The following is a 26,237-nucleotide window of genomic DNA, read 5'->3' as shown; positions in this document are numbered from 1 at the left end:
GGACTCAACCTGAACTCCAAGGAGTCTGAACATCCCCAGATGCCTGGGAAGCAGGTCGGGCAGATGTGTGTGACTTTCCTGGTCAGGAAACCTGGGCCACGTGGGCCTGGAGCTCAGGTCTTCTGGCCCTGGCCTCAGGCCCTGTCCACTCACTGCCAACCCTCCGTTGCTCTCAGAAGGAAGCAGAAGGGCCACTGGCTGCAGCCTGCCCCTGCCCTGCTGAGTCTTACCCTCAGCTGCTGGAATCCCCAAGGAGGCCTCAACAGGGGCAAACTAATTGCTGGAGACAGTTTTGGCCCCGACTCTGTTGACAGAGCTTGGGGAGGAGATGGGGGGAGACATATGTCTGGCTACGGGGCTGTTTACAAGCCACGCTGATCTCAGTCTGTGATGACAGATGGTTGTAGCAGGGAGATGTGGAGGGTCCAGAGAACACACACACACACACACTGGATGAGGCTAAGCTCGATACACACAGGCACACGTACAGGCTGAAGCTTCAGTCCTGATTTGCAAACTCTGGCGGGTAAGCTGGAAAGAAAACTTCGACTCCCCTGGGGGCAGCAGAAAGGGTGTTGGTGCTGGGGCAGGCAGGCTCACATCTAATTCCTGGCTCCACTCTGATTAGCTGTGTGTCTTGGGGCACACTTCTTAACCTCCCTCAAGGCCTTAATTTTTTTCCCATGTAGAAGTGGGAATAGAAACTCAGTTTATGAGTTGTTGTGAGAATTAACTTTACTGAAACGATCAACATCAGACTAAAGCTAGCTCAGGGCCTGGCACAGTCCCTGGAGATGCTCCCCTAGACCTCCCCCCTCCCTCCTTCCCTCCCTCCCTCCCTCCCTTCCAGCAACAGTTTTAAGGACAACGAGCTGGCTGGCTGCTCCTTACTGGCTGGAGAGACTTGGGCAAGTAACTCTCTGAGCCTTGGTTTTCTTATCAGTAAAATGAAGATGACCATTCTTTTCTCGGGGCATTATTGTGAACAGTAAAGCAAGAAAATGTCTGAGCGTGAGGCTTGTCACATATTGATTATTATCATAATGTCCATTATTCTGGTGGTGAAGTCCTAATGGATCACCCTCCCTGCTACCAGCGATTCAGAAATCCCACCCAAAGATGGGCTCTGACTGATTCTTCAGGGTGGATTTGAGGTCAAAATGGGTGTCTCAGTCACTACGAACCATGAGGTAGGGAGGGGTCTGGTCAGACACCTGGCTCAAATGGGTACCACACCAGCCACCCCGACCCCACCGCTCCCTGGGGCTCTCCAGGCCAGAGATGCCACGTGTCAGTGACACCACGGTGGGGGTAGGAAGGGTGTGAACGTGAGCTGAGGCACATTTCCCAGGAGGCTCTGAGTCCCTTGGAAGCTCTCAGAACAACCCTGAGCCAAAGAGTCATGACTTTTTTTCAGCCCAACAAACTGCAATTCGGAAAATCTCATTTCTTTAGGGCAGGAGACTGGGCGTCTGACCCAGAGTTGCAGGAAACAGGAGCCCCACCCCGGCACAGCTCTTCCCCCGGCCCAGGTCCTCTAGTTCAGTGAATGCCCAAGCCAAGAGGCAGGGGAAGCAGATTACAGAGCAATTAGAACTAGGGGCTGGGGTCACATAGACCTGGAGCTTCAGGGCCAGTTTCATCTATAAAATGAAGATAGTAACACCACCTAGAGGTGTGGTTAGCATGCAACGAAATGAGAACAAGCATGGTGCCTGGCTCATATCACACCTTCTGAATTAAGAGCATCTAAGAAGGAAGGTTATGACCAATCTAGATAGCATATTCAAAAGCAGAGACACTACTTTGCCAACAAAGGTCCATCTAGTCAAGGCTATGGTTTTTCCAGTGGTCATGTATGGATGTGAGAGTTGGACTGTGAAGAAAGCTGAGCGCCGCAGAATTGATGTTTTTGAACTGTGGTGTTGGAGAAGACTCTTGAGAGTCCCTTGGACTGCAAGGAGATCCAACCAGTCCATCCTGAAGGAGATCAGCCCTGGGTGTTCTTTGGAAGGATTGATGGTAAAGCTGAAACTCCAGTACTTTGGCCACCTCATGCGAAGAGTTGACTCATTGGAAAAGACTGATGCTGGGAGGGATTGGGGCCAGGAAGAAAAGGGGACGACAGAGGATGAGATGGCTGGATGGCATCACTGACTCGATGGATGTGAGTCTGAGTGAACTCCAGGAGTTGGTGATGGACAGGGAGGCCTGGCATGCTGTGATTCATGGGGTCGCAAAGAGTCGGACACGACTGAGTGACTGGACTGAAGGAGGATGTGGGGCTTCCCCGGTGGCACATATGGTAAAGAATCTGCCTGCAGTGAGGAGACCCAGGTTCGATCCCTAAATCAGGAAGATTCCCTGGAGATGGGAATGGATACACACTTCAGTATTCTTGCCCAGAGAATTCTATGGACAGAGGAGCCTGGAGGGACAAAGAATTGGACAAGACTGGGCGACTAACACACACATACACACACACACACACACACACGGAGGACGTGACCGGGTGATGCTGCCGTGACTCACACTAGGATTCTCTGCCCCAGCCCCCTCAAACATCACTTTCACACGCGCATTCTCCCCAGGGGCTGACATCACAGACCAACCGCTGGAACACCCCGTGTGGGCAAGGACCATGGCAAAACCAACCCAAACCAAGGCTTTCCTTCTACTGAGAGTTTCAAATCAATTTCCAGACATCTACATAAACCTCCATCCCCTCGAAAATCAAGTTCCTTCTCCCACTCTTTCCACTTGCTAGTTCTTGGTAGGCACGCTCTTCGTGGTGGGGGGCTGAGGACTTCTGGAAACATACCACTATAGAGCTAGACAGCTGCAGTTTTTAATCAGTTGTCCCTACTGCTCAGCTTCCAATTGAGCTCTGCCTGATAGAAACTTCCATACATCTGCTTTCTCCCCCTCACCAAACCACACAGAACAAGCCTACCTGCTCCTCCCCCCACCCCATGTTTTTTTCAACACATCTCCCTTAACTCAGACCATTGCTCCAGGCTGGTGCCTTGCCTGTCTGTTCAATCCAGTCTTCTGGCCGGATGCTGGCTTTCATGTACACCTGGAATACAGTCCTGGGATGCACCTTCTTGACTGAAATCCTGTCTAGTATCCTGGCTGGTGTTGTCTTTAGGCAGTCCCAACACCCCCACCCCACCCCTTGCTGATTACGGATCAGGTAGTCCCAGGGCATCCCTGATAGCGCAGTTGGTAAAGAATTTGCCTGCAATGCAGGAGACCCCAGTTCTATTCCTGGGTCGGGAAGATCTGCTGGAGAAGGGATAGGCTACCCATTCCAGTATTCTTGGGCTTCCCTGGTGGTTGGCTGGTAAAGAATCCGCCTGCAATAAGGGAGACCTGGGTTCAGTCCCTGGGTTAGGAAGATCCCCTGGAGAAGGGAAAGGCTACCCACTCCAGTATTCTGGCCTGGAGAATTCCACGGACTGTATGGTCCATGACTGTATGGTCCAAAGAGTCAGACATGCCTGAGGGAATTTCGCTAGTCCCCCCACCCCCCTCACCGATTACGGAGATCCTGATTAGTTAAGCATTAGACACAGTGTGATTTGAAATATAGCTCCTTGGTCCTAGTTGTGTGACCCTGGACAAGCTCTTTAGCCCTCTCTGAGCTACATTTTTCTCCCCCAACAAATGGGGATAAAGATCCTTAGCTTGCAGGTGGTCATGACAGTGAAGTGAGATAATGCACGTGAAAGCACAGCATAGTGTAAGAATTCAGTAACTGGCAGCTATAATTGTTTTTTCAGAGGGAAAGTCGTAGAATTCCTTGAAGGGGCAGAACAAGAGAACCCGCTCTCCCTGGAGATACAGGGAGGGGCTTGGGTTCCGGGGTGAACTCATCCCATGCCAGGCAGATGGAGAGATGGTCTTGTGGCAAACAGCTGGGGCCCACCACTCCGGGCTGCATGCCATGTGCCAGCCCCGCCTGCTGCAGCAAAGGGGCCTCGGGGTTGACACGGCCAGTGCCAAGCCAGATGGGGCGGTGGCCAACTTTCCAGTCAACCCAGATGTCTGTCTTTCTCGGGTGAAAACTCAAAAATGTGGCCTCAATTAAAGTGGCTTTTGAGGGGTGTGTGCTCTCCAGACCCTGGTGTGGGGATGGCCGCAGCTCTTGAGCAGGGACATTTGATAACTGCCCAGGGGTCAGGAAGATGTGGCTCAGGCCAGGTCCTGGCAGGTCAGCTGCATCTGCCACTCAGAGTGAAGGGAGAAAGGGTAGGGGGACCAGAGGCTGGCCTCGATTGACTCCTTGAGCTATTTCCTTGAGAAAGAAGGCATTGAGGAACTTTTTTTTTTTTTTTTTGGAAGAAAAGAGATTTGTCTGAGCCATGTAACTGAGACATCAAGGCAGTCCTTTCCCATGTCACAAATAGCAGCATTCTGCAGGGACCTTCTTCAACTATCCGGTACAGCCTCAGGAGTCAAAGGTGATTTAGGGAAAGCTATGAAGTCACACGTGACTCCTCCTCCACCCCAGCTTCTGGTTTTATTACTTCCCTCATCCCTGATTCTATTAGACTACCTTGTTGGGAGCAACAAAACCCTCCCCTGAGGGGTGCAGTAGTGTTTTTATCAGAAGAGAAGTCGAGGTTCAGAGGGGCAAAGCCACCAGGGCTGAGAACTTTCTAGAACACAGGAGTCTTGCCAACCATTCCCAAATCCACCCCAGGCACTCACCTTCTTTTTCCTGAGTCTTGCACAGTAGTTTGCCTGTCTTACCTACTTAAAGAAACACTCCTCACCCCGGCTCCCCAGGCTCGGGCGTGGAGCTGTCTGGCACCCTGTCAATGCAAACAAGGTTCCCCAGCGTCCTGCCCCTTCTCTCCACTATGCCCAACTGCACTTTACCACATTTTAAATGTTGACATTGCTCTGTCTTTGTAATTTCTTGCTCAGTATGGGGAATGCTTAACATTCCAGGGTCTGCACCCTGGTGCCCAGCTTGCTGAGATGTGCTGAACACAGTCAGGGAGGTGGTGTTCGGAGGCACTACCTGGTACAGGGAGGGGGTGAGGCCTCAGCCTTGGGCGTGTTCTGCTCCAGGAAATGTTCTCACGCGCTTGATCTCGCCGGTCTATGCAATTTTCTTGGGTTATTAGGCACTTCCCCACCTCTTTGGCTTACTCTAATAATTCTTTAGATCTCATCCTGGATGTCACCTCCTACAAAGGCCTTCCCTGATCCACCAGTTTGAGGAAGGACCTCCTAGCCTACAGTGTACGGGTATGCAGGCTGCACACTGCACAGAAGGATGGCATCGGACAGAATCATTGGCACCCTGCATTTGTCTAATTATAAAGACTATTTTGAACACATGGAAGGGGCACCTTTCACTCATTTGTACAAAGGTGCTACAGGAGCTATCCGTGGCCCCAGCTCTACTGTCTGCAACCCCCCTCCACCACCAGACTGTATGCTTGAGAGGGGCGGCACTGTTTCTACCTGTTCTTCACTGTTTGGTCAGGGCTACACACTATGGGTACTTCATCAGTGTTGGGTGAATGGAGTGTGCTATGAGGAAGTCTCAAGGGTGGGTCTGACCAGGAGGAAGAAATGTGGTGAAAACATCTCTGGCCTGCAGGGGGAGATGCTGAGCAGTTCCATACACTTCCCCTCCAGGCCCTGGGGCCAGTCCCTTTACCCTTTTTGGAAGGACACTTTCTAACAGTAATTATAACAGCTACCATGAAATGCCCTAATGGTAGGTACAGGCACCATCTCCCTGACTCTTGACAGCGGCCCCACGAGGCTGGCACTGTTCCTGTCTCCACTCCACAGATCGAAGACGAGGCAGAAAGAGCTCAGCAGGTGAGAGCTGGGACTGGTACCCATCATGTGTTGGACACTCAGGCCTGGAAGCTAATTACTATCCTGTGCTGCTTCACCAAAGAGTCTATCACACTGTCAAACTGTCCGCATTTTTTTTTTTAGTCTGGAAAATATGATCACTGCTCCACAGGCGAGTCTGAAGTAAGGAACAGTCCTGCCGCTCCCACCTTCGGGCTCTGGGCCAGGCCCCCCACAAAGCTGACTCATGGAGTCGAATGCTGACAGGCAAAGAAATACCTGCCAGGCCTGGGCCCAGACCTAGGAGGGAGACCTGCATGGGGCAGGGAAGGGAAGACAGGCTGAGTGGGCAGGGGCCATACTCAGGCACAGGAACCTTGCCACCCACCTCCCAACTTTAAGATCAATGCCTGTGAGAGCAGCATTCCTGAATTCTCAGGGCTCAGAGTACACGAGGCACGTGGTGAGTATTTGCTGACTGACTGACTGAATGAATGAATGAATACATTAGGCTTTTTCATTATTGGAAAGAGGGCCAGAAGCAGAGTTTCACATATCCCAAGGGCCAGGATATTCTGGGGCAGGTGCCCAACCCAGATTCAAAGACTGGGAGGTAGGAAGCAGGGGGTGAGGAGGAGAGAATGAAGGAAACGTTGAGTCACTAAATCAAAAACCTCGGGGCCTCTGGGACCTGGGCAGGGGGTATGTGGAAGGGGTTGAGGAGTATACCAGGGGGCCCAGCTTGGGATGGGATTCCTAAAATCTGAGCGAGAACAACTGGTGAAGGCCATCAGATGGAGCAGGCAGGCCACGCTGCGGGTCTGAGCTGTCAGGAGCTTCTGCCACCAGTCGGAAGCAGACCTGGAGAGCCTGCCCAGTTTACCAGCCTTTTCTACCTGCCTGGCCTCCGAGACCCTGGTAGGAAACGCAGGGTGGGGTGTGTGTGTGGGGGGGTGTCTGCTGCAGAGGCCAGAGAGCTTTGCTAACAACCCTGGAGCCTGGCACCCAGCTCTCACCTGGTCTGGGTGGACATGGGGCACAGGAGGTCACCCCCCAGAAGGCCCCTACGCTGCCGCAGCAGTCCTCTTGGGCCGTCAGCTCCGGCAGGGGATTGGCACACTGGAAAAAAAAAAAAAAGGACCATGGGCACTCGTCACCTGCTTCTCTCTCCCACACAGAGATGTCCCAGGAGAGCCTGAGTCATGAGTTCACCCCTCACATACTGCCAGAGAATGCCCCCACCCAAGGGAGGGGAGGGGAGGCGTTGTCCCAGAAGGAAGTAGAGAAACCCGAGGTCCACCCTGCCAGACACTAAGCTTAGGGGACGGGGTGGCAGTGACTCACCCAGACAAGATCTTCTCTGTGAGGTCTGCAAACTGCCCCCCATCCATGCCCCCAGTCCAAAGACACAGGGGTCCCAAAGGATGGGCTTTTCTCCATCAAACTCCAGAGAATGCCAGGACCACCTCCCTCAAGCAGGGCCCGTGCTCAGCAACACTGCAGTTGAGAGGCTCTGGGGACCCAGGATCCTATCCTTGAGCTACTCCCCACCTGCTCCAGTTCCCTAACCTTGGGAGGGGTTTCCAGAAATGCCAAACTGCAACCCTAGGGAAAACCATCCTGAGTCTGGCTTAGCCCCTATAAAGATAAAGGGCCTGGACTCAGAAAAGCTCACTTGATTTCCCATCACTGACTGCGGATCCCGTCATTGAAAGAGGGAATGGATCGTCTTTTATCTTCACATGCCCAAGGCTTCGGGGTTTAACCTGCATTTGCTGATTTTACATCTCTGTGACTCAACTCTCCAAACTCCTTGCCAGATCTAACAGCCCCTCTATCCATGCCCCAGGGGTCCTATACTCAGCTCCAGCAGAGCTCAGGATTTGCTGGGACTCGAGGACGCCGATGCCCCTGCAGAGGGGGTCTCTCTTGGGTCCTCTTCTATCCGCCTGGCACTGACATGTACCCAGTGGAGCCCGGGTTGGCTTGCCCAACCTCTTGACACTCATGGCAATTTTATGCTCTGAGTTTTCCCATCTGGGAAATGGGAAACCCTGCAGACTCCCACATTCTCTAAGCACGAGGAGGAGAGAGAAGGAGGAGGGGCACTGCGGGAGCAGTCACAGTCTCAAAGCCCCCAGGGCTGGGGCTGGAGCCGCGATCTCACCTGTCCGTTTAAAGTGCTCAGGTAGCATCGGCCCAGCAGGGCCGGAGTCCGGGGCACCACTGGGGGAGGTAGCCGGGGAGCTTCTCCGGACCGGGCGGGGATGCGGTTGCTGTCCCAGCGGCTGTGGCCAGGGCCGGCAGGGAGCCGGGGCGAGGGCCTGGTCTCCACGCTGTTTTCCTCCGGGGCCTCCTCGGTCTCACCTCGCACTCGAGCCACCTGGTGGATCTGCACCGAGGCCTCGGGCGGGTGGCGGATGTGCACTTTCACCAAGGAGGGGTTCACCGAGGCTGAGCAGAGGGGCTGGGGTCAGAGGTGGGGACACAGGGCCCCACCCTCTAAGGAGTGGCATCAGCCCTGGGCCAGGTGGGCCCCTGTGTGTCTCCCCAAATCTCTCCTCCGTTTCTTCACTCTCTACCCAAACCCCAGAAGAATTTCTCAGGGAGGACAGGACAAAGCACAGACTCCTTCATTCCACACCTTCCTATGAAGAACCTTTGTTACCAACTTCCAAAGTACCTTCCTGATTCCACCTCCTCCCACGATCCTGCACAGCCTTTGGGCTCCAGCCCAACCAACCCTGCGTGGTCCCCACCACATGCCTTTGTTTAGACCAGTCCCTCTGCCCTGGAAGCCCTCCCACTCCCCTCTGCTTAACCAAAACCAACCCATTGTTTAAGGCCTAACTGAAGTCCACCTCCTCCAGGCAGCCTTCCCAGAACACTCAGGGCTCGGGTCTCTCTCCTGATCTCCTACAAAATTCTGTATTTTTTGCCCTTTATTTGGCACCTAATAATAGAGGCATCTTCCCTCTCCTGTCCAGGACCCATGAGTTCCTTAAAGTCAGGACCTACCCTTAGACTCTTTTGTATTACTCATAGCCCCCAGTAGAGGGTAAAGGCAAAAAATATATAAATAAATAAATTGATGAACTCAGAAGGAAAGGCAGAGAAAATTTTAAGGAATGAAACTGGGCCCTGAGGATGGAGGAGAAGGAAGTACTGGAGACTCATTTTCCCATCTCCTCTATCAGGATGCCAGCACCCACCCCACGTGGTTCCCCAGGCCCACACTCACCCAGCTGGTTGGAGAGAGGCAGTGTGAAGGTAGACTGCTTCAAGGGGCCCTCCAGCGGGGCCCTGTGGCGGGGGCCCCTCTCTGGAGGCTCCTGGTCCAGCCTGGGGGCGGGCAGGTGGCAGAACTTCCCGGTGGAGTTGGCGGGGCACCAGCACTCGTCCCTGCCGACGCAGCGGCCCCCGTTCAGGCAGGGGATCTGGCAAAAATCTACAACACCGACCTCAGGGTGACTGGCGGCGGAAGCGTACAGCAGCACCTACTACATGGGCTGGCAGGGTTGGGGGAGGGGGGTGACCGGGCCCCCAAGTCTGATAGCTTCTGGAACCCGGTCCCCTCGGAAATGCAGGGACTTTCCAGGAGGCCTGGGAGTGAAGGAGGATGGATAATAACTAGGCCTTGCCTTTCCTCAGCCCCACAGTGACCTGGAGGATGGTGAGGGGAGTGGCCCTATTTACTGCTTCACCTCTCTATGAGGAAACCGGGACTCAGAGAGGTTGTGTGACCTGCCGAGTCACACGTGACAGAGCGGGGTGAGGACTCAGAGTTGTGTGATCCCAGACAGCTCATGGGAGCCACAGTAGGAGAGCTCCGGGTTTCCTTCCTGCAGAAGAGCTGGGCTCCAGGCCAGGGCAGGCCGGTCCCTCTGACCAACTGCCTCCCCACAAACCCCCACACGCGCCCCAGGGCCAGCCAGGAGCCTTCTGAGCTGGGAAGGGACTCACAGATGCGGAATCCAGACTTGGGGTCATGCCCGTGGCCGCTCTGGCTGTACAGGGTGGTGGTGTCGCCACGCTCGCAGCTGTTGGCACAGCGCCCGCGGGCACAGGTCTGCTTGCAGATGGTGGGAGTGAAGACGATCTTGATCTTCCTGATTTTCTCCGTGAGATTCAGCCCTGCAGAGAGAGGGCTTGGGTCCAGGGGGCAGGGCTGAGAGGCACAGCTGTGACCTCCAGAGGTTGGCTAGCAAGGCCCACATGGGACTGGCTTGAATCCATCCCAAGGGCATTTGCTAAGTCCCTCCTGGATGCAAGGTCCCATAGTGGGGGCAGGGTAACAGCTCAAGGTCCAACATCTCCTGAGGGATGCCGACGGGCCAGCAGCTGAGTTCGGGCTTCATGCACAACCACTCTCAGCCCTTTGGAGTCTTATTTTAGGTAGAACCATTGAAAATTGCCATCTTTGTAGGTTAAGGTGGTTGAATATTGGCCATGTTCCTAGATCCCAGTTAGCATTCCCATCTGACAGGTAAGGAAACTGAGGCTCACTGAGGGATAGATTGTATCCCATGTCACACAGCTAGCAAGGGAGGCAGCTGGGCTCTGAACCCCAGCGCAGAGAACAGAATGTAGCTCAGACTTGCCAGTGTAGACAGTTTTCCAAGAGAATGCCTGAAAGAACGATGAGAGTCAGGTTTTGGAGGCCCTAAGGGCCAGAACGAGCATAGGGCACTTTATCCAGCTGGTGGTGGGAAATCATTGACAGTTTTCAGGGAGAGGTCAAAGGGGAGTGGGGGTGTTATGTCCTTCCAGCTGGGGTGCACAGGTGATTGGGGAGGCAGGATGAGCAGTTGGGAGGTCACTGTGGCAGAGTAAGAGGAGGGCGCTTCATTCAACATGAGTGGTGATAGTGGATGTACAAAGCAAGGATATTCATTCCATCCTGGGGGCCAGGGAGGGAAGCCAGGAGGCAGAGGGGCTGAGAAGGGAACTATAAAAGGTCTGTATAGACTTGACTGTGAAGCGAGCAGAGACAGAAAGGAAGGCAGAGGAAAATAACCTTGTGTGCGTGTGTGTGTTTATGAGAGAGAGAAAGAATGGGAGATTTATAAGCAACTGTATATGCTGCAGAGGAAGGGCTGAGGGTGGTCCAGTTCAAAGGGGGAGGAGAACTAGGGTAGGGGGAGGCCAAGTGACAGCCTAGGGGTCCAGAGGAGTCAAGAAACAGTGGCACATGCCTTAGACAAGAGGAGGGGCGCTTCCTTTTCAAGACGGCAAGAAACATCACTCATGCCTATTATCCACAACACGGATCCACCTTGAAAACGCTATACCAAGTGATGGAGTCAGACACAAAAGGCCACACAAAAAGATCTCGTTTACACGAAATGCTCATGATTGGCAAATCTTTAAGGACAGCGAGGGGTGGGGGTGGGGGGGAAGAGAGTGACTGCTTAATGGGCATGGGGCTTCTTTCTGGGGTTATGGCAATGTTCTGTAACTCGACAGTGGTGGTGGCTGCATAAAATTGTGGATATCCTGAAAACCACGGAGGTGTACCCTTTAAAATGGTTAATGTTACATTATGTGAATTTCCCCTCAACTTTAAAAATGGGAAACAAAGAAAGGCAGTCAGCTCAGGCACAGGTTTAGGCAAAGGGATGACGTGCATGGCATCGGGGGTAGGCGTATGGGGCAGGAAGGTGAGGACTCTGGGGAGTAAGAAGCATGCCATGGGATGGGGCTGGGGAAGGTGTGGGCTCTTGGAGAGGCTGCTCTGAGGAATGAGAGAGACCAAGTGTCCAGGCACCCCAGGAAGGATTGCTGAGCAACGATCAAGAATGTGCAAAGGTGGAATCCTCAGGGGCGCTTGGTTCTCTCCTCTGGGAAGCAGAGGTCCCGCTGTAGGTGCTAAGGAAGCAACTGGTCAGACTGGTCCAGGAGGCTCGAGCTTTGCAGAAAGGATGAAGGGGAAGGACTGGGATGGGAGAGGTGAGGTTCACAGCTGGATACAAAGGATGCAAAGGCAAGACAGGTGACAGATGGGGTGGAAAAGGACAAGTCAAGGTCTAAGTGTCTCAAGGGGGGACAGTCTCTCCAACAGCTGGCTTGGGACCCCTGGAGCCTGGCACAAAGCAGGTGCTCGACACTGTTCATTGGCTGAAAGAATGAGGGACAGGGTGACAACTCAGCCTTTCTGAGAGAGTGGGAAAGCAGTGGTGGAGAGAAGGAGGGTCTATAAGGACCCGGAGACAGGGTATCCTTACCCCAGGAGGATGACGGGTGGTCCAGATATGCTGCCTGTGGGGCACCATGCCTCCGCTCGGGACCTGGCCCCATGGGCAGGGCATTGGAGGTCAGCTGGCCACTCGCTGCAGGGGCTGGATAAAGTCGGGCGGTCTGGGACAGCCCCACATGCTGCTGGGAGGAGTGGGTCTGGCTAAGCCCACTCAGAGTCCTGGGGAGACAAGCGAGGCATAAGGTTGGCATCCCGGGGGCAGCATCCCTGTGCCCTTCCAGTTCAGGACATCCAGCCCCTGCCTCTGCACTGGGAGAGTGTTCTCTACTTGGCTGCCTTCTTCCCAACTCCAGGAAAATGGAGGTGCCCTGAGACAGGGAGAAAGGGGCTAGGCCAGCTGGCTGCTTTGGTGGGAGTGCCCACTTTGTGTGGGACTGCCAGGCTTTGGCTGGGTATTCTGGGCAAGTCACTTAGCCTCCCTGGACCTCAAGGCCCTCGACTGCAAAATGAAGGTGTTAGACTGCTCTCATGTAGCTCCGACATTTGTAGAGTTTGAGACTCTTATGGACTAGCCCCCGCCCTAAAACCGAGTCCAGTGCCTGTCCCTTGCCGCATCCTTTTTTAAGAATGATGAGCGATGTACCTTGACACATAAACTGTTGTATTTCATTTACTTGTTTTGGCCGCACCACGTGACACGTGGGGTCTTAGCTCACCGACCAAGTAGCAAACCTGTGCCCCCTGCAGTGGAAGTGCAGGGTCTTAACCACGGGGCTGCCAGGGAAGCCCCCTTATCTCTCATTAATACAACCTATTGTGCTTAGCCTTGTCGAATAGGTGCCCAGCAAATACATGGTCACAGAGTGATTCAGGGAAGAAAACCTGACTATCCTCCCGATTCATTTTTATTGTTAAACCAATATAACAACAACATTCAAGGAGAAAGAATTGAACTCATCACTCTCCACCTCAACACAGCAAATACTTTGGCATATTTCCTTTCAACCTCTGCTCAAGTATATTGTCATTATCTATTGTGTCATTATCTGTAGATATCATTGTCATTGTCTGCGAGAGTGAAGCGGGGAAGCAACAATGGGGAGAAGGAGGCTCCCCACCTATTTCATTGTCTGTAGATATCATTTAAATGCTATGGTCATTATCTGTAGAGATCACTGAAATTCTGATTAATATTAGGTGGTACTTGATACACTTCTACAATTTTCACATTTATCATCTTAATTGATACATGATAGTCTATATGAAGATGAATCACAATGCATTCATTCTATTACCTATTTTGTTTTACATTTTCGACTGTGGACATCCTGACTCATATGGCTTTTTGTCTTCAGTTAACCTATTCTTTTAGGGGACTTCCTGTTGGTCCAGTGGTTAAGACTCCTTGCTCCCAATGCAGGGGGGCCTGGGTTCAATCCTTGGTCACAGAATTAGATACTGCATGCGGCAATGAAGATCCCACGTGCTGCGACTAAGACTTGGCACAGCCAAATAAATAAATATTAAAAATATTTTTTAGTATGGGGGTTCATTAAACTAATTTTTATTCTGTATGTTTGAAAATTTCTCGTAAGAAATATTTTGAAAATGATTATTATTTTAGGCTTAATTCCACAGACTAGAATGCAATTAATTCCAAAAATTAGAAACATTTATGGCTCTAGGTATACACTGGAGATAATGCTCCCAAAAAGCTGCATCAAAATGTATACATGTACCATTTGGACCTCAGCCTCACCAGCATAACATATTATTAATTTTTCATAAACCAGTAATAGTCATCGTAAATGACACTTCAGCGTTACCTTAGCTCCCTTTTTGTGATTTCTGAGGTTGAATTTTTTCACACGTCTATTTAACACTTGTGAACATTTTCTGCTTGTGTCTTTGGTATCTGAGGAATTTGAGCTGCCGGTCTCATATATCTGAACGTGTTCTTTACGTATCTATTATTAGGCAGGCCGTTCTACAAGGCAGCCTCCGTGGTAACCACTCTGTCACTGTCGCAATGTATACGAACCACTGTATACACAACAGTGTCTGGACTGTGGTGGGTATGAGCTCATTGTAGACACTGAAGCTGAGAGAGTAATTACCAGCCCAAGATTATACAACAGTAAATCAGACCCCAGGATTCCAACCCAGGGCAACTAGACCCCTGTGCTACCCAGTAAGGCAGTCCAGACCACAACCGAAGCTCAGCCAAGAAGCCTCTGCACTCACCTGGGGTGGTGCTCTTTCCTCCAGCTGGTCCCACCCCTAGCCTCTCCACTGGATTCCTTGCCCGAGCAGCATAAGGTCCTGGGACTCTCTCCCTCCACCGTCCCAACTCCAGCTGTGTTGGCGCCAGGGGTCCAGGCCATGAGCAATCCCCCTCTCCTCCTTTCCTGGCTGATGCCCTACCAGGACAGGGCTCAGAGTCTGACACCGTCCAGCCCTCGCCCTGCCCTGTTGGTCCAGGACTTGGCTCCCGTGAGCTTCAGCGCTGCTCTTCTTCAGGGCGACCAACTGCCATCCTCACGCTGAGAGCCCCAATCAGGCCTCAGCCTGCTCCCCAGGTTTGGGAGCTGGGATGGGAGAGAGGGCTTGTTCTCCACCCCAGAAGCTCTGGAAGCTGTCATAGGCCAGAACTGGGAGCCCAATGCTCAGACACCTGCTCTTCACTCCCAGGAGAAAGTCAGCGCAATTAACTGCAGCAGAAAACACAAGCCTTCCGGTGGCTTATAAGAGCTCACCAAAGAGTGAGAGGTAAGTGGGCTGGTGGGTCAGCGGGAGTCTCCTCCTTGTGGCACTAGGCTGGTGCCATGGCTCAACAAAGTGTCAGCACCGCAGAGCACCCTGGGAAGCGGACGCAGTAGTTCAGGTTCTGCCCAGACCACCTGGGACATTCCTGAACGTGACGCTGCTGACAAAGAGCTCTCCAATCTGGTCGAGGAGGAAAACTCAAAGGGTCCTTTCTTGGAGGTTTGCGGTCACTGTTGTTATTGTGGCCATCACTTGTTTCTCTAATTGGGACTCAATGCTAATGACCCCAAGAATCCTGAGTTCAAATCCCTTCAGGGCCAACAGTTCAACTTTGCAGAGAAGGGGAAAAAAAAAATTCCCTAGTCGTAGAAAGACCTGTCTACAGAGGAGAGAGGATAGGATTTGGGCTAGGCAGATGTCAGTTCCGCCTCCCACATGAGCGGTCACTAAAACAAGAAGGGTAACACCCACCTCACCGGACTGTGGTGAAGACCAAGAGAAACAGTGAGACCATCTGATTATTTTGCAAATATAAATAAGTGTTCACAAGTTGAAAACTATGTCAGAATTCTCACATGAACAAGAAAAAAAAGTGCTAAATATCTCTCCCCAAACCATCAAAAATTCTTCTCCATCTAAGGGGAATAAAAGACACCTCAAATATCTTGTTACATTGTCCAAGCATTCTTACATACAAAGGGCCAAGTGACTAATCTGGTGGCAACACATTTTTAACAACCACAGCCTTCTGAGCTCAATCTATTGTCATCTACTGCTGTGATGGGAACTTTGAGTTAAATGACAGAAATCAAAGTCTTAACTCCTGAGAGGCTCACAGCCAAGGAGGAAGCCTTGGTTCTTTCATAGGTCCTATGTCTTGTGCTGAAAGCACCCCTAGAAGGAGACCATGATCTCCCTTCATAAGCCCCAGCCCAGTCTGTGGAGGTGGGCAGGGAGGGAGGCGACCTGGGAGAAATATCAACAACCTCAGATACGCAGATGATGCCTCTCTAATGGCAGAAAGTGAAGACGAACTAAAGAGCCTCTTGACGAGGGTGAAAGAGGAGAATTAAAGAGCTGGCTTGAAATTCAGCATTCAAAAAACTAAGATCATGGCATCTAGTCCCATCACTTCATGGCAAATAGAAAGAGAAAAAGTGGAAACGGTGACAGGTTTTCTTTTCTTGGGCTCGAAAATTATTGCGGATGGTGACTGCAGCCATGAAATTCAGAGGCACCTGTTCCTTGGAAGGAAAACTATGACAAACCTTGACAGCATATTAAAAAGCAGAAAAATCACTTTGCCAACAAAGGTCCGTATAGTCAAAGCTATGGTTTTTCCAGTATTCATGTATGGATGTGAGAATTGGACCATAAAGAAGGCTGAGCACTGAAGAACTGATTCCTTCAAAGCATCGCTCTGGAGAAGGCTCTTGAGAGTCCCTTGAACTGCAAGGATATCAAACCTGCCAATCCTAAAGGAAATCAACCCTGAATATTCATTAGAAGGACTGATGCTGAAGCTGAAGCTCCAACTTTGGCCACCTGATGCAAAGAACTGACTCATTGGAAAAAGAAATCCTGGTGCTGGGAAAGATTGAAGGCAAAAGGAGAAGGAAGCAGCAGAAGATGAGATGGTTAGATATCATCACTGACTCAATAGACATGAATTTGAGCAAACTCCAGGAGACAGTGGAGGACAGAGAAGCCTGGCATGCTGCAGTCCGTGGGGTCACAAAGAGTCACACGTGACTTAGCAACTGAACAACAACAACAAGTTTGAGTTCTCAGTTCAACTCTGGCTCCCAGAGACTGGTGGCAATGAGGCAAGTGAAAATGTTACTGAGAAAGGGACTTCCTTGGACTACAGTCCCCAGGATGGGGGGGGACTGGGCACTCTCAGCTGTGCAGGGTGTGGTTCTGTGCACTCTCAGCCCTGGAAGAGCTGCTGCAATTTCATCATAGGATAGTGGTTCTCAGACTTGCCTGGCACAAGACTGGCTGTCTGGGATTGCTCTAGGGAGGTCCTGGCAAAGTTGCCACGATGGACTGAAACAGTTCTCTCTAGACTTCAGAATTCCATGGATCAGTAAAATTTTGAAACAAATTTAGGGGACCGACATAAATTGGCCAACTTTTTATTTAGGTAAGACATTAAAACACACACACAACTACTAATTATTACCACCATAATTTTATGAAAGAAAATATATTTCAATGGCAATAAGAAATATCTGAATAAGCTTGAAAGTCACTTGGTCGTGTCCGACTCTTTGTGGCCATGGAATTCTCTAAGCCAGAATACTGGAGTGGGTTGCCTTTCCCTTCTGCAAGGAATAAGCTTAACTTCATGGACATCTCACCTCATTGACTTTTTTTCATTTCTTCATGAACCAACAAAAACAGATGCTGGTCTCCATCACAGACCAGCATGGAACCAAGCAGGAACCACTGGGCTACATGATTCACCAAGATTTGCTCCAGCCTGAGAATGCTCGAGCTCTTTCAACATATTTGGGAAGAAAACCTCCCAGTCCCAGTTGGCTGGGATCTTGCAAGCTGAGTGAAAACTCCCTGGACATTGTACACCCAAAATAATGCCATTCAGTAAACATGATACACTCACATCCTACCTAGCACACTGGCTTCCTAACAGTGATGGGGAGGCGATGGGTGAGGGGTTCTGTGCCCTCCACTTGACCCACTTTCACCAGACCCTTGGCTCCACTCTGCAAAGGGGCTTCCACTCTGGTGGCTCAGACCAGAATCTGTCTGCAACGCAGGAGACCTGGGTTCAAACCCTGGGTCAGGAAGATCCCCTGGAGAATGGAATGGCTACTCACTCCATTATCTTGCCTGGGAAATCCCATGGACAAAAGAACCTCTGAGCTACAGTGCATGGGGTCACAGAGTTGGACATGACTGAGCGACTAACACACATATACCATTTTGTTTACTAAGTGTTCTGCTGCCAAAAGAAAGCTTAAAAACACCACTACAAGGTGCATTGAATAGTTATAGCTCCCATGGATAAAGCACTGAGCCAGATGCTTTAAATGCATCGTCTTATGTTATTTTATTGAATGAAGAAAGTAAGTTGCAGAATGTAGCCCACAAGCTTCCTCCATCCATGAATTTTCTAGGCAAGAGTACTGGAGTGGGTTGCCATTTCCTTCTCCAGGGGGTCTTCCCAACCCAGGGATCAAACCATTGTCTCCCACATTGCAGGCAGACGCTTTACCATCTGAGCCACAAGGGTATCCCATTATTTTATTGAATGAAGAAAGTAAGTTGCAGAATAATATGGACAGTATACTTCCAGGTTTTTGTTTGGAAAAAAAAAATTCTCTTTCTCCCCTACAGATATTTATAAGGGATAGGAAAGGTCTGGAAGGATCTGTAAACAGTGACTGCCCCTTGGAGATGAGAGTGTCTGTATATGTGTAAACTTTATGTTTCCATATTTATACCTGTCTTTCAGTAAAAACAAAATTGTTTTTACAATTTTACAGTAAACATGTATTATTTTGTAATAAAAACAAATCAGTCTTTTCCCCAGCAACTCCAATTTATAGAAAAGGAAACCGAGGCTCAGGAAAAGCATGATAAATGTGTCCATATTACTAGGATCCAAGGTGAACTCTGACGACTAACAGATGTACAAGAGTTCAGATGTAAGAAAGACCATGATATTTGAGCTAGGGTTTAAGAGATGAGTAGGATTTTCACAGACCAAAATGAAGAGGAAGACATTCCACATAAGAAAATACATGAAGGCAGGAAGCATGGGTCATATTTAAGGAAGGATAATGAGCACAGTTGGATAAAGCACAGAATGGAGGAGAGGGAAGGAAAAAACATCCTTTCAATGCCTACCAGGTAGCAGACTTCATTCTAGCTGTTTTACATAACATATAATTTACTTGTCCAGACAACTCTATGATCAAAAAATCTCTACTTGGCCAAAACCACTTTAAACAAAGTAAAAAGACAAATGACAAAATGGGAAAAACATGTGCAATTTATATCACAGACAAAGAACCAATCTTCATAAGATTTAAAGAGCTCCTAGAAACAGAAAAGACAGACCAATAGCCCTAGAAGAAAAATCAGCAAAGGAATATGAACAGTTCATGGCAGGGGGGAAAGACCCATATATTTCTTCAATATGTGAAAATATGCTCAACTTTTCTCATTCTGACATGTGTAAATGGAAACAACGCAGGTAGCCCTTTTCAATCCATCAGACGAGCAAAAAATCCAAAAGTTTAATAACAGACTAATTTGGTGAGATCCTGAAGAAACAGGTACTCTCAGATGCTGCTGGTAGAAATGTTCATCGATACAGCCTATATCGAGAGCAATTTGGCAATGCCCATCCACACCCTACCTGATGGCCACCTGAGGCGAAGAACCGACTCATTGGAAAAGACCCTGATACATATATGGATGTGAGAGTTGGACTGTGAAGAAAGCTGAGTGCTGAAGAATTGATGCTTTTGAATTGTGGTGTTGGAGAAGACTCTTGAGAGTCCCTTGGACTGCAAGGAGATCCAACCAATCCATTCTAAAGGAGATCAGCCCTGGCTGTTCTTTGGAAGGAATGATACTAAAGCTGAAACTCCAGTACTTTGGCCACTTCATGCGAAGAGTTGACTCATTGGAAAAGACCCTGATGCTGGGAGGGATTGGGGGTAGGAGGAGAAGGGGACGACAGAGGATGAGATGGCTGGATGGCATCACCGGCTCGATGGACGTGAGTCTGAATGAACTCCAGGAGTTGGTGATGGACAGGGAGGCCTGGCGTGCTGCAGTCCATGGGGTCGCAAAGAGTCGGACACGACTGAGCGACTGAACTGAACTGATCCACACCCCAGTGCATCGATGCTTTGCCCTTGCAGGCCCGCCTGCGGCCTCCCTGTCCCTTCCACTCCGTGAAGGGTGCACCCCACACTGGCTTCTCCTTGACGGAAGGACACCAACTCACAGGCTCCTCCCACCACCATGACCATGAAACTAATGACTGCCGGAACCGGAAGTTTAAAAGCCCCACCCCTTCGCCTGAAGGCGGAACAACTCTCCAAGCTCCACCCTCAATTAGGCCTCGGCTTGATTTTCTCAGAACCAGTCCTTGCTTGGCTCTGTCCACCTTTCCGTTTTGTTTCCCTCTCCCCGCAAAATCACACACCTCAACTGATGTTCCAGCTCCACCTCTAGGGACATCTGCCCTAAGACACCTGTAAATGTCCACAGTGATGGATGAACAAGATCATTCATAGAAGCCCTGTTTTGTAAGAGCAAAATATTTTGTAAAGAATAGAAACAATTTAAGTGTCCTTTAGTAGGAGGCTGGTTAAACAAACTAAGAGACATCCATGGGATGGAGTCCTATGCCCTCAAAACAGAAAGACACAGCTCTTCTACACCCATAGGAAAAGCTCTCCAAGATATATAGAAAAGTAAAAAAAAAAAGTCTAAATCTGGCCCACTGACTGTTTTTGTACAAACTGTGACTTAACAATTGTTTTTTATATTTCTAATGGTTGGAAAAAATCAAAAGGAGAATAATGTTTCATGACATGAGAAAGAGATACGAAATTCAAATTTAAGTTTCCATAAATACATTTTAATTTGGAATCCAGCCACACTCATTGTCTACAACTGCTTTTGCTCTACAATGGCAGAGCTGAGTAGTTGCAGACACCATATGTTGCACAAAGCCTAAAATATTTACTATCTGGCTTTTTATGGAAGAAGTTTGCTGACTCTGGCTGTGGGGCATGTAAACTTTTGTGTAAAAATAGAGAAAATAAGGATACATGTTGAATTTATTTGCATATTCCTAAAGCAACCTTGGAAGGATACCCTGGGAATTAATAAGTGGTTTCCTATGTGTGTGTGTGCATGTGTGTGTGTGTGTTGGCAGGCGGTGGGTGGGGGAGTGGGAAGTGGGTGGTAGGGGAATAAACGAGTGCTACAGTTTAATGAATGCTTGCTCCGTGCCAGGCTGTGTGCCAACAGTGCATGTCACATGCATTATCTCACGAAAGCCTCTCCATAACCCTGAGAGTTACTCATTATCCCCATTTTACAGTCAAGAAAACAGAGGGCAGGGAAGTTCTGAAGATCGCAGAACTCATGAGTACTGAAGCCAGGTTAACAAACCAGGTAAGTTTATGCTCCAGCTGCCCTACCACTTATCATTTCTCCATTGCCATTTCACTGAGGCTGTGAGAATAGGTTTGGGTTCATATGGTCGAGGGCTTGAAATATCAGGGAGGTGTCTGGGCTGCATTGCATGGGTCAGGGGGAGTCCCTAGAGATTTTGGAGCAGCCCACCCTCTTTCACTCATTCAGGAAGCTTTTACTGAAGGCCTGCCACATGCCAGGCATCCAGGTCCAAGGATGGCAAAGACTGTCTTGCCCTCTGCCCCAGTGGAGACTAAGCAAGGGAATCAGCACTCCAGCAAAGGTGTAAGGGTACAGGGGGAGCTATATACCAGTCTTGAGATGGTAGTGGTCTTTGAGCAGGGCTGGGACATGATGGGATGGGCTTTTCGAATGTTTATTATTCTGTTGAAAGATTGCCTGCTGGTGGATAGACCAGAGAGGGGAGGGCTGAAAGGCCAGCTGGAAGGCTTTGGCTATGGTCTAGGCTAGTAGGGACCAACGACGGGACCAAGAAGAGGGCATGGATTCAAAGGATATTTAATACATAAAGAGTTCCCAGCTGTGGCTCAGACGAATGGGTGGAGGGCGATCCAAGAGCCAAGATCTCAAGGAGAGAGCCAAGAAGTGGCTCAGTTTGGGACCTGACGAGTGCTGGTGTCTCAGGATGGATGTTCCGATGGAAACACCTGGGCTGCAGCACTCGGGAGAGGAGCTGGGGCTGCAGACGCAGTCAAGGGAGTCCCGGCGGAGAGCTGGGGGTTCAGGGATGATATCATTCCGAGAGAGTATGCATGACAAACCAGTCCAGAGTTCCGCTGCTGGACTGAGGCATTGCGTCTGCTTCCACATCTCAGTTTCAAAGAGGGAAATATGTTAATGAACAGACGAGTCTCAGTGTTGGGTTTTGCTTCCATAAATTTGCCTCCAAACTTTGGCATCTGCTACTGCTTGTCTGCTAGCACACGATAAAGCCAGTGAACAAGCAGTGAAGGAATATTGACGGGAAAATGTGGCAACAGCCCATTGTACTTCACTCGATGGCTTGCTCTTTTCAGGGCTCCGTGCATGCGCCTAGAGCCGGGTTTTTATTTAGCGCACACAGACGACAGTCATAGTTTCTGCTAATAAAACTGTCCCCAGCTCTAATCATGGAATTGATTGCATTGATCGTTCATGGTATTGCTTATGACTGCCAGGTCCTCTGACACGGAAACCCTTCGAGAAACACGGGAGTAAAAGAGAAAATAAAGGCGGGCAGAGGAGGGGCCTGGGAATCAACAACGCTGGCATTGAAGAGGTAGAAGGGGAGAGGAGAGAACACCAAGACAGGAGGGCGTGGCTCCAACTCGTGGCCTTCTGCTTAGAGGCATGCTTCTGGCCTTCCCAGGACTGAAAGCCCAGCTCTTATAGGTAAACACGCCTTGGTACCTCCTGAGAATCTGGGTCCTCGGGAGGCAGCGGGGAAGCCCTCACAATACTTTGCTCCCTCTCTCCTCCTCGCTGGCCAAGCAGGTCTCACACCCAGTTCACGATCAGATGACCCTTGTGCCAAATCCCCAGAGACCCAAGGGAGTGCTTCCAGACATCACACTCTAGCCCCCTGCTGCAAATCTACCCTGCCTCCACAGAGAACAAGGGGACACCCAGCTCTGGGGGGCGAAGAAGAGGGGACACTATGGCTTTGTCACAGAGCCAGGAGCCTGCTGATTTATGGCGATGTTTTGTCTGGGGGCCAAGCAGGTGAGGCCTAGGCTTGGCTAAGACAGCAGCCACTCCCCAGCCTCTGGGTATCAGAGTTGCCAGAATTGGTGGGTTCCCAGGTGTCACGGTAAGGAGGGGAGAACTTGAACTCTGTCCCACTTGTCCTAGACAATAATAATGAACATTGGTTGTGCTGTGTGCTAATTGTTATATTTGCACTATGTCATCTAATCTTCACAATCACTTTAGGGGTTAGCTACTATTATTAACCCATTTTTCAGAAAATGAAACTGAGGCACAGAGAGGTTAAGGACTTGTCCAGGATCATTTAACTGGAATTACACTGTCCAATAGAACTTCCTTTGACAGTGGAAATGCTCTAGAGTCTGCGCCCTCCGATATGCTAACTACTAGCCTCTTGTGGCTTTGAAGAACTTGGAAATGTGATTAGTGTGACTGAGTAACTGAGTTTGACGTTAAATTAAATTAAAAGACGGCTTCCCAGGTGGCTCTAGTGGTAAAGAACCCACCTGCCAGTGCAGGAGACGTAAGAGACCCGGGTTCAGTCCCTGGGCTGGGAAGATCTCCTGGAGAGGGAAAGGCAGCCCACTCCAGTGTTCTTGTCTGAAGAACCCCACGGAGAGAGGAGCCTGGTGAGCTACAGTCCATAGGGTCACACACAGTTGGACGCGGCTGGAGTGACAGCACACACATACAAATTTAAATAGTCCCTTCCGGGCTGATGGCTACTGTATTGGACAGCTCAGTGTAGAAAGTGGAGGAGTGGGAGTAGAACCCCAAAAGTCTACTCCGGCCTGGAGCTATGTGGTTCAAAGCTTCCCCTGGCTACCCTCACTGCACTCTTTGTCCCCAGGCCCTTGCATTCCCTGGCGGGCCTGGCCTGGAGGAATCGGCACCCTCCTAAACCTTACTCTCCTGCCTCCACACTGTATTATCTGTCATCAGATGGCAGGAGGATGTGGCAGGAAAGAGACGGGATTTTCAGAAGACATGGTCCCAGGATCATGACAGGGAGCAGGTTTCAGCATGGCTTGAGGAAGGACATGGCTCTAAAAAGCCACAGTTTCCCCAGTGACATGGTGGTCCCTGGAGAGACAGGACCATCTTGTCCCAGGAATCGAATAGCTCCCCCTCCCATACCAGAAAGGAAACAGCAGGCATTCCCGCCCGGGATGGGGCTCTGGGCCGTGACATTTGAGAGACAAGGGAGGTGACGTGGTCAGTGGGCTGATCCTGGGGGAACCAGGCCCTCCCCGCCCCCGCTGTCTGGCCCTAGGATGCTGCCTCGCCAACACTGGCACCCCCATGCCTCGCTGCCCTCCCAAAAGGTCCCCCCATGTATCTCCAGACCTTCCCTGCTGCTGGTCCTGCTATGCCCACTCACTTGACTCCTTTGGGCCCACTGGTCAGCCTGAGGTTCCCACCCAGCCCCACCCAGTCCCACCCAGGTGGCCGCCTGTGAGTCACCTCCCCCTGCTCTGAGGTCTGCGCCTGGAGTTTTCTCTGAGGTTACACCCAGGTCCGAGAGGTCTGGAGCTTGCGCACAAGCACCCAGGGGATGCCCCTGCCAGGCTGACGGATGGGGAAGGGGCAGAACTCGGGGAGCCTCCCTGCCCAGAACTGCACCCCGCTCTGCTCCGTGCGGCTCGAGAGAGAACGCAGCACCCTGCTTCCTTGTGGGCAGACAAGAGGCAGAGGCTGGAAGAGCTGTGCACACCCGGAGACTGAGGCCTGGCTCCCGCTGCTGGAGCAGCCTTACATGGGTGCTGCCTCAGTCTTCCAATGGTCCAGAAACCTCTCTGAGCCTCACTGCACTCCACTCCATGGATCCCTGATGCCTCAGTCAACTGTGGACGTTTTACCGCTGAGCAGGCGGCTGGCCTCACCAACTGCCCAGCCCACGACTCTTGAGGCTGCATCACCCTTTTCCTCTCCTGGAGGGGCCAGGCAGCTGGGCAGGAAGCCAGAGAGGGCTGCCCAGGCCCAGAGATCACACCTTAGGCACTTCAAGGGGGCAGAGCGGGGAGGAGAAGGCACCCTGAGGGGCTGCCCAGGGACCCAGGACATGCTCCTCAGTTTCTACACAAGTGTCGTTTTGCCCAAGTGGGGACCTGCCAGGCAATCACCTTTTCCCCTCCTTCTGGTCCAGCAGGACCATCCAAAGGGCTGTGGTGTGGCCAGGGACACAGACCCCCAGAAGGGAGAAGAGGGGCCTGGATTGTACCCTCTTTATGTCTTTCATGGAGTCCTCACAATGCTGGGCCCACAGCTGTGCTTGCGTGCTAAGTCACCCAGTCGTGTCCAACTTTTTGTGACCCTGTGGACTGTAGCCCACCAGGCTCCTCTGTCCGTGGGATTCTCCAGGAAAGAATACTGCAGTGGGTTGGCATGCCCTCCTGCAGGAAATCATCCCATCCCAGGGATTGAACCAACATCTCCTGTATCTCCTGCACTGCAAGCAGATTCTTTACCGCTGAGCCACCAGGGAAGACCCAAGGATGACGATACATAATAGCAAGTAGCTATACAGCGCTTGTATCTGCCAGGTACTTTTCTAAGCACTTTATAAATGAATTTAATCATCATTATATGACGAAGTGGGTATTATTATTATGCCTTTTTTACAGGTGAGGCAGAGTTGCTAGGTATCTTGCCTAAAGTCACACAGCCCATAACTAATAGAGCTGGGCATCGGACACAGGTAACCTGCCTCTCATCTGGACCCGGGGCCTGTACACTACATCATGACTTGAGAGCTATGCTTTGGGACTGAGCTTTAGAGCCTAGAGTCCAGGCCTTATGTTTTGAATCTCATGTATGAAAGGTAAGCCTGGGGGTGTTTTTATCCGGGAGGAACAAGATTAAAAATGGTCTCTTAGGAAGGCAATCCTGCACGATTCCTCCCTGGAGCCCCCCCTGCCTGGCCAAGAGCACTCCCTCCCCAACCCCTACCTCCCAGGGCATTTGAGGTTCCCCCCAGGGGTGGTGGGGGTGAGGTGGTGAAGTCTTGGAGCCACAGGACTCCACACACACACACCTGGGTCAAGTAACTGCTGTGCTTACGGCGTCCCAGGCACGGAACAAACATCACCTGAGAAAGGTCCCCAGAGCCCTGGGAGCGGGGCTCACTCCCCAGCACCTGTGGGGCACATGCGCTGTGGAGGCAGTAAGTCACTGGCCCCCAGCTCATGGGTCTCACGGTTGACAAAACCCAGGATCCAAACCAGGCCTACCGGACTCCAAAGTTCATCACGCTCCTCCCTCCCCTGCACCTCCACCCTCACCACAGGCTGGCGTTGTATGAATTCCAAAGAAGTGCAAGAAAAAAGGAAGAGGCTGGGGAGGTAAAGAGGTGAAGGGAAAGAAAACATGAGTCAGGGCCTTTGGGCACAGATCAGAGGAGGAGGAGAGGCCTTTAGGCTGGGGAGGTTGCGCTTGGACCTCTTCCCAAAGCCTTGAGGAACTTGGTATACGGACCTCTCACCACCACCAAATTGGCCATGAGATACCCACCTCCTGAATCCAGAGCTCCCAGCCTGTGGTCTCTGGGACCCAT

General features: G+C 50.9%; 1 protein-coding gene across 2 annotated transcripts in view; it reads right to left on the bottom strand.

The window, feature by feature from the left end:
- The window catches only part of LTBP2 (latent transforming growth factor beta binding protein 2), a 111,410-nt gene that overhangs the window by 44,856 nt on the left and 40,317 nt on the right, over positions 1-26,237 (bottom strand). The window contains exons 5-9 of one of the 2 annotated variants that reach the window (XM_040226098.1): positions 12,051-12,241; positions 9,790-9,960; positions 9,068-9,274; positions 7,994-8,280; positions 6,843-6,945 (exon numbers count right to left, since the gene is read on the bottom strand). In XM_040226098.1, the coding sequence (XP_040082032.1) occupies positions 6,843-6,945; positions 7,994-8,280; positions 9,068-9,274; positions 9,790-9,960; positions 12,051-12,241 (959 nt within the window). Of the gene's footprint in view, positions 1-6,842; positions 6,946-7,993; positions 8,281-9,067; positions 9,275-9,789; positions 9,961-12,050; positions 12,242-26,237 lie in introns of those variants that run through there. The other variant, XM_040226097.1, reaches the window with a different exon arrangement.

This window comes from Oryx dammah, unplaced genomic scaffold, assembly GCF_014754425.2.
Source record: "Oryx dammah isolate SB20612 unplaced genomic scaffold, SCBI_Odam_1.1 HiC_scaffold_26, whole genome shotgun sequence".
In the NCBI taxonomy this organism is placed as follows: Eukaryota; Metazoa; Chordata; class Mammalia; order Artiodactyla; family Bovidae; genus Oryx; species Oryx dammah.
This window is presented reverse-complemented; position numbering and strand designations above follow the sequence as displayed.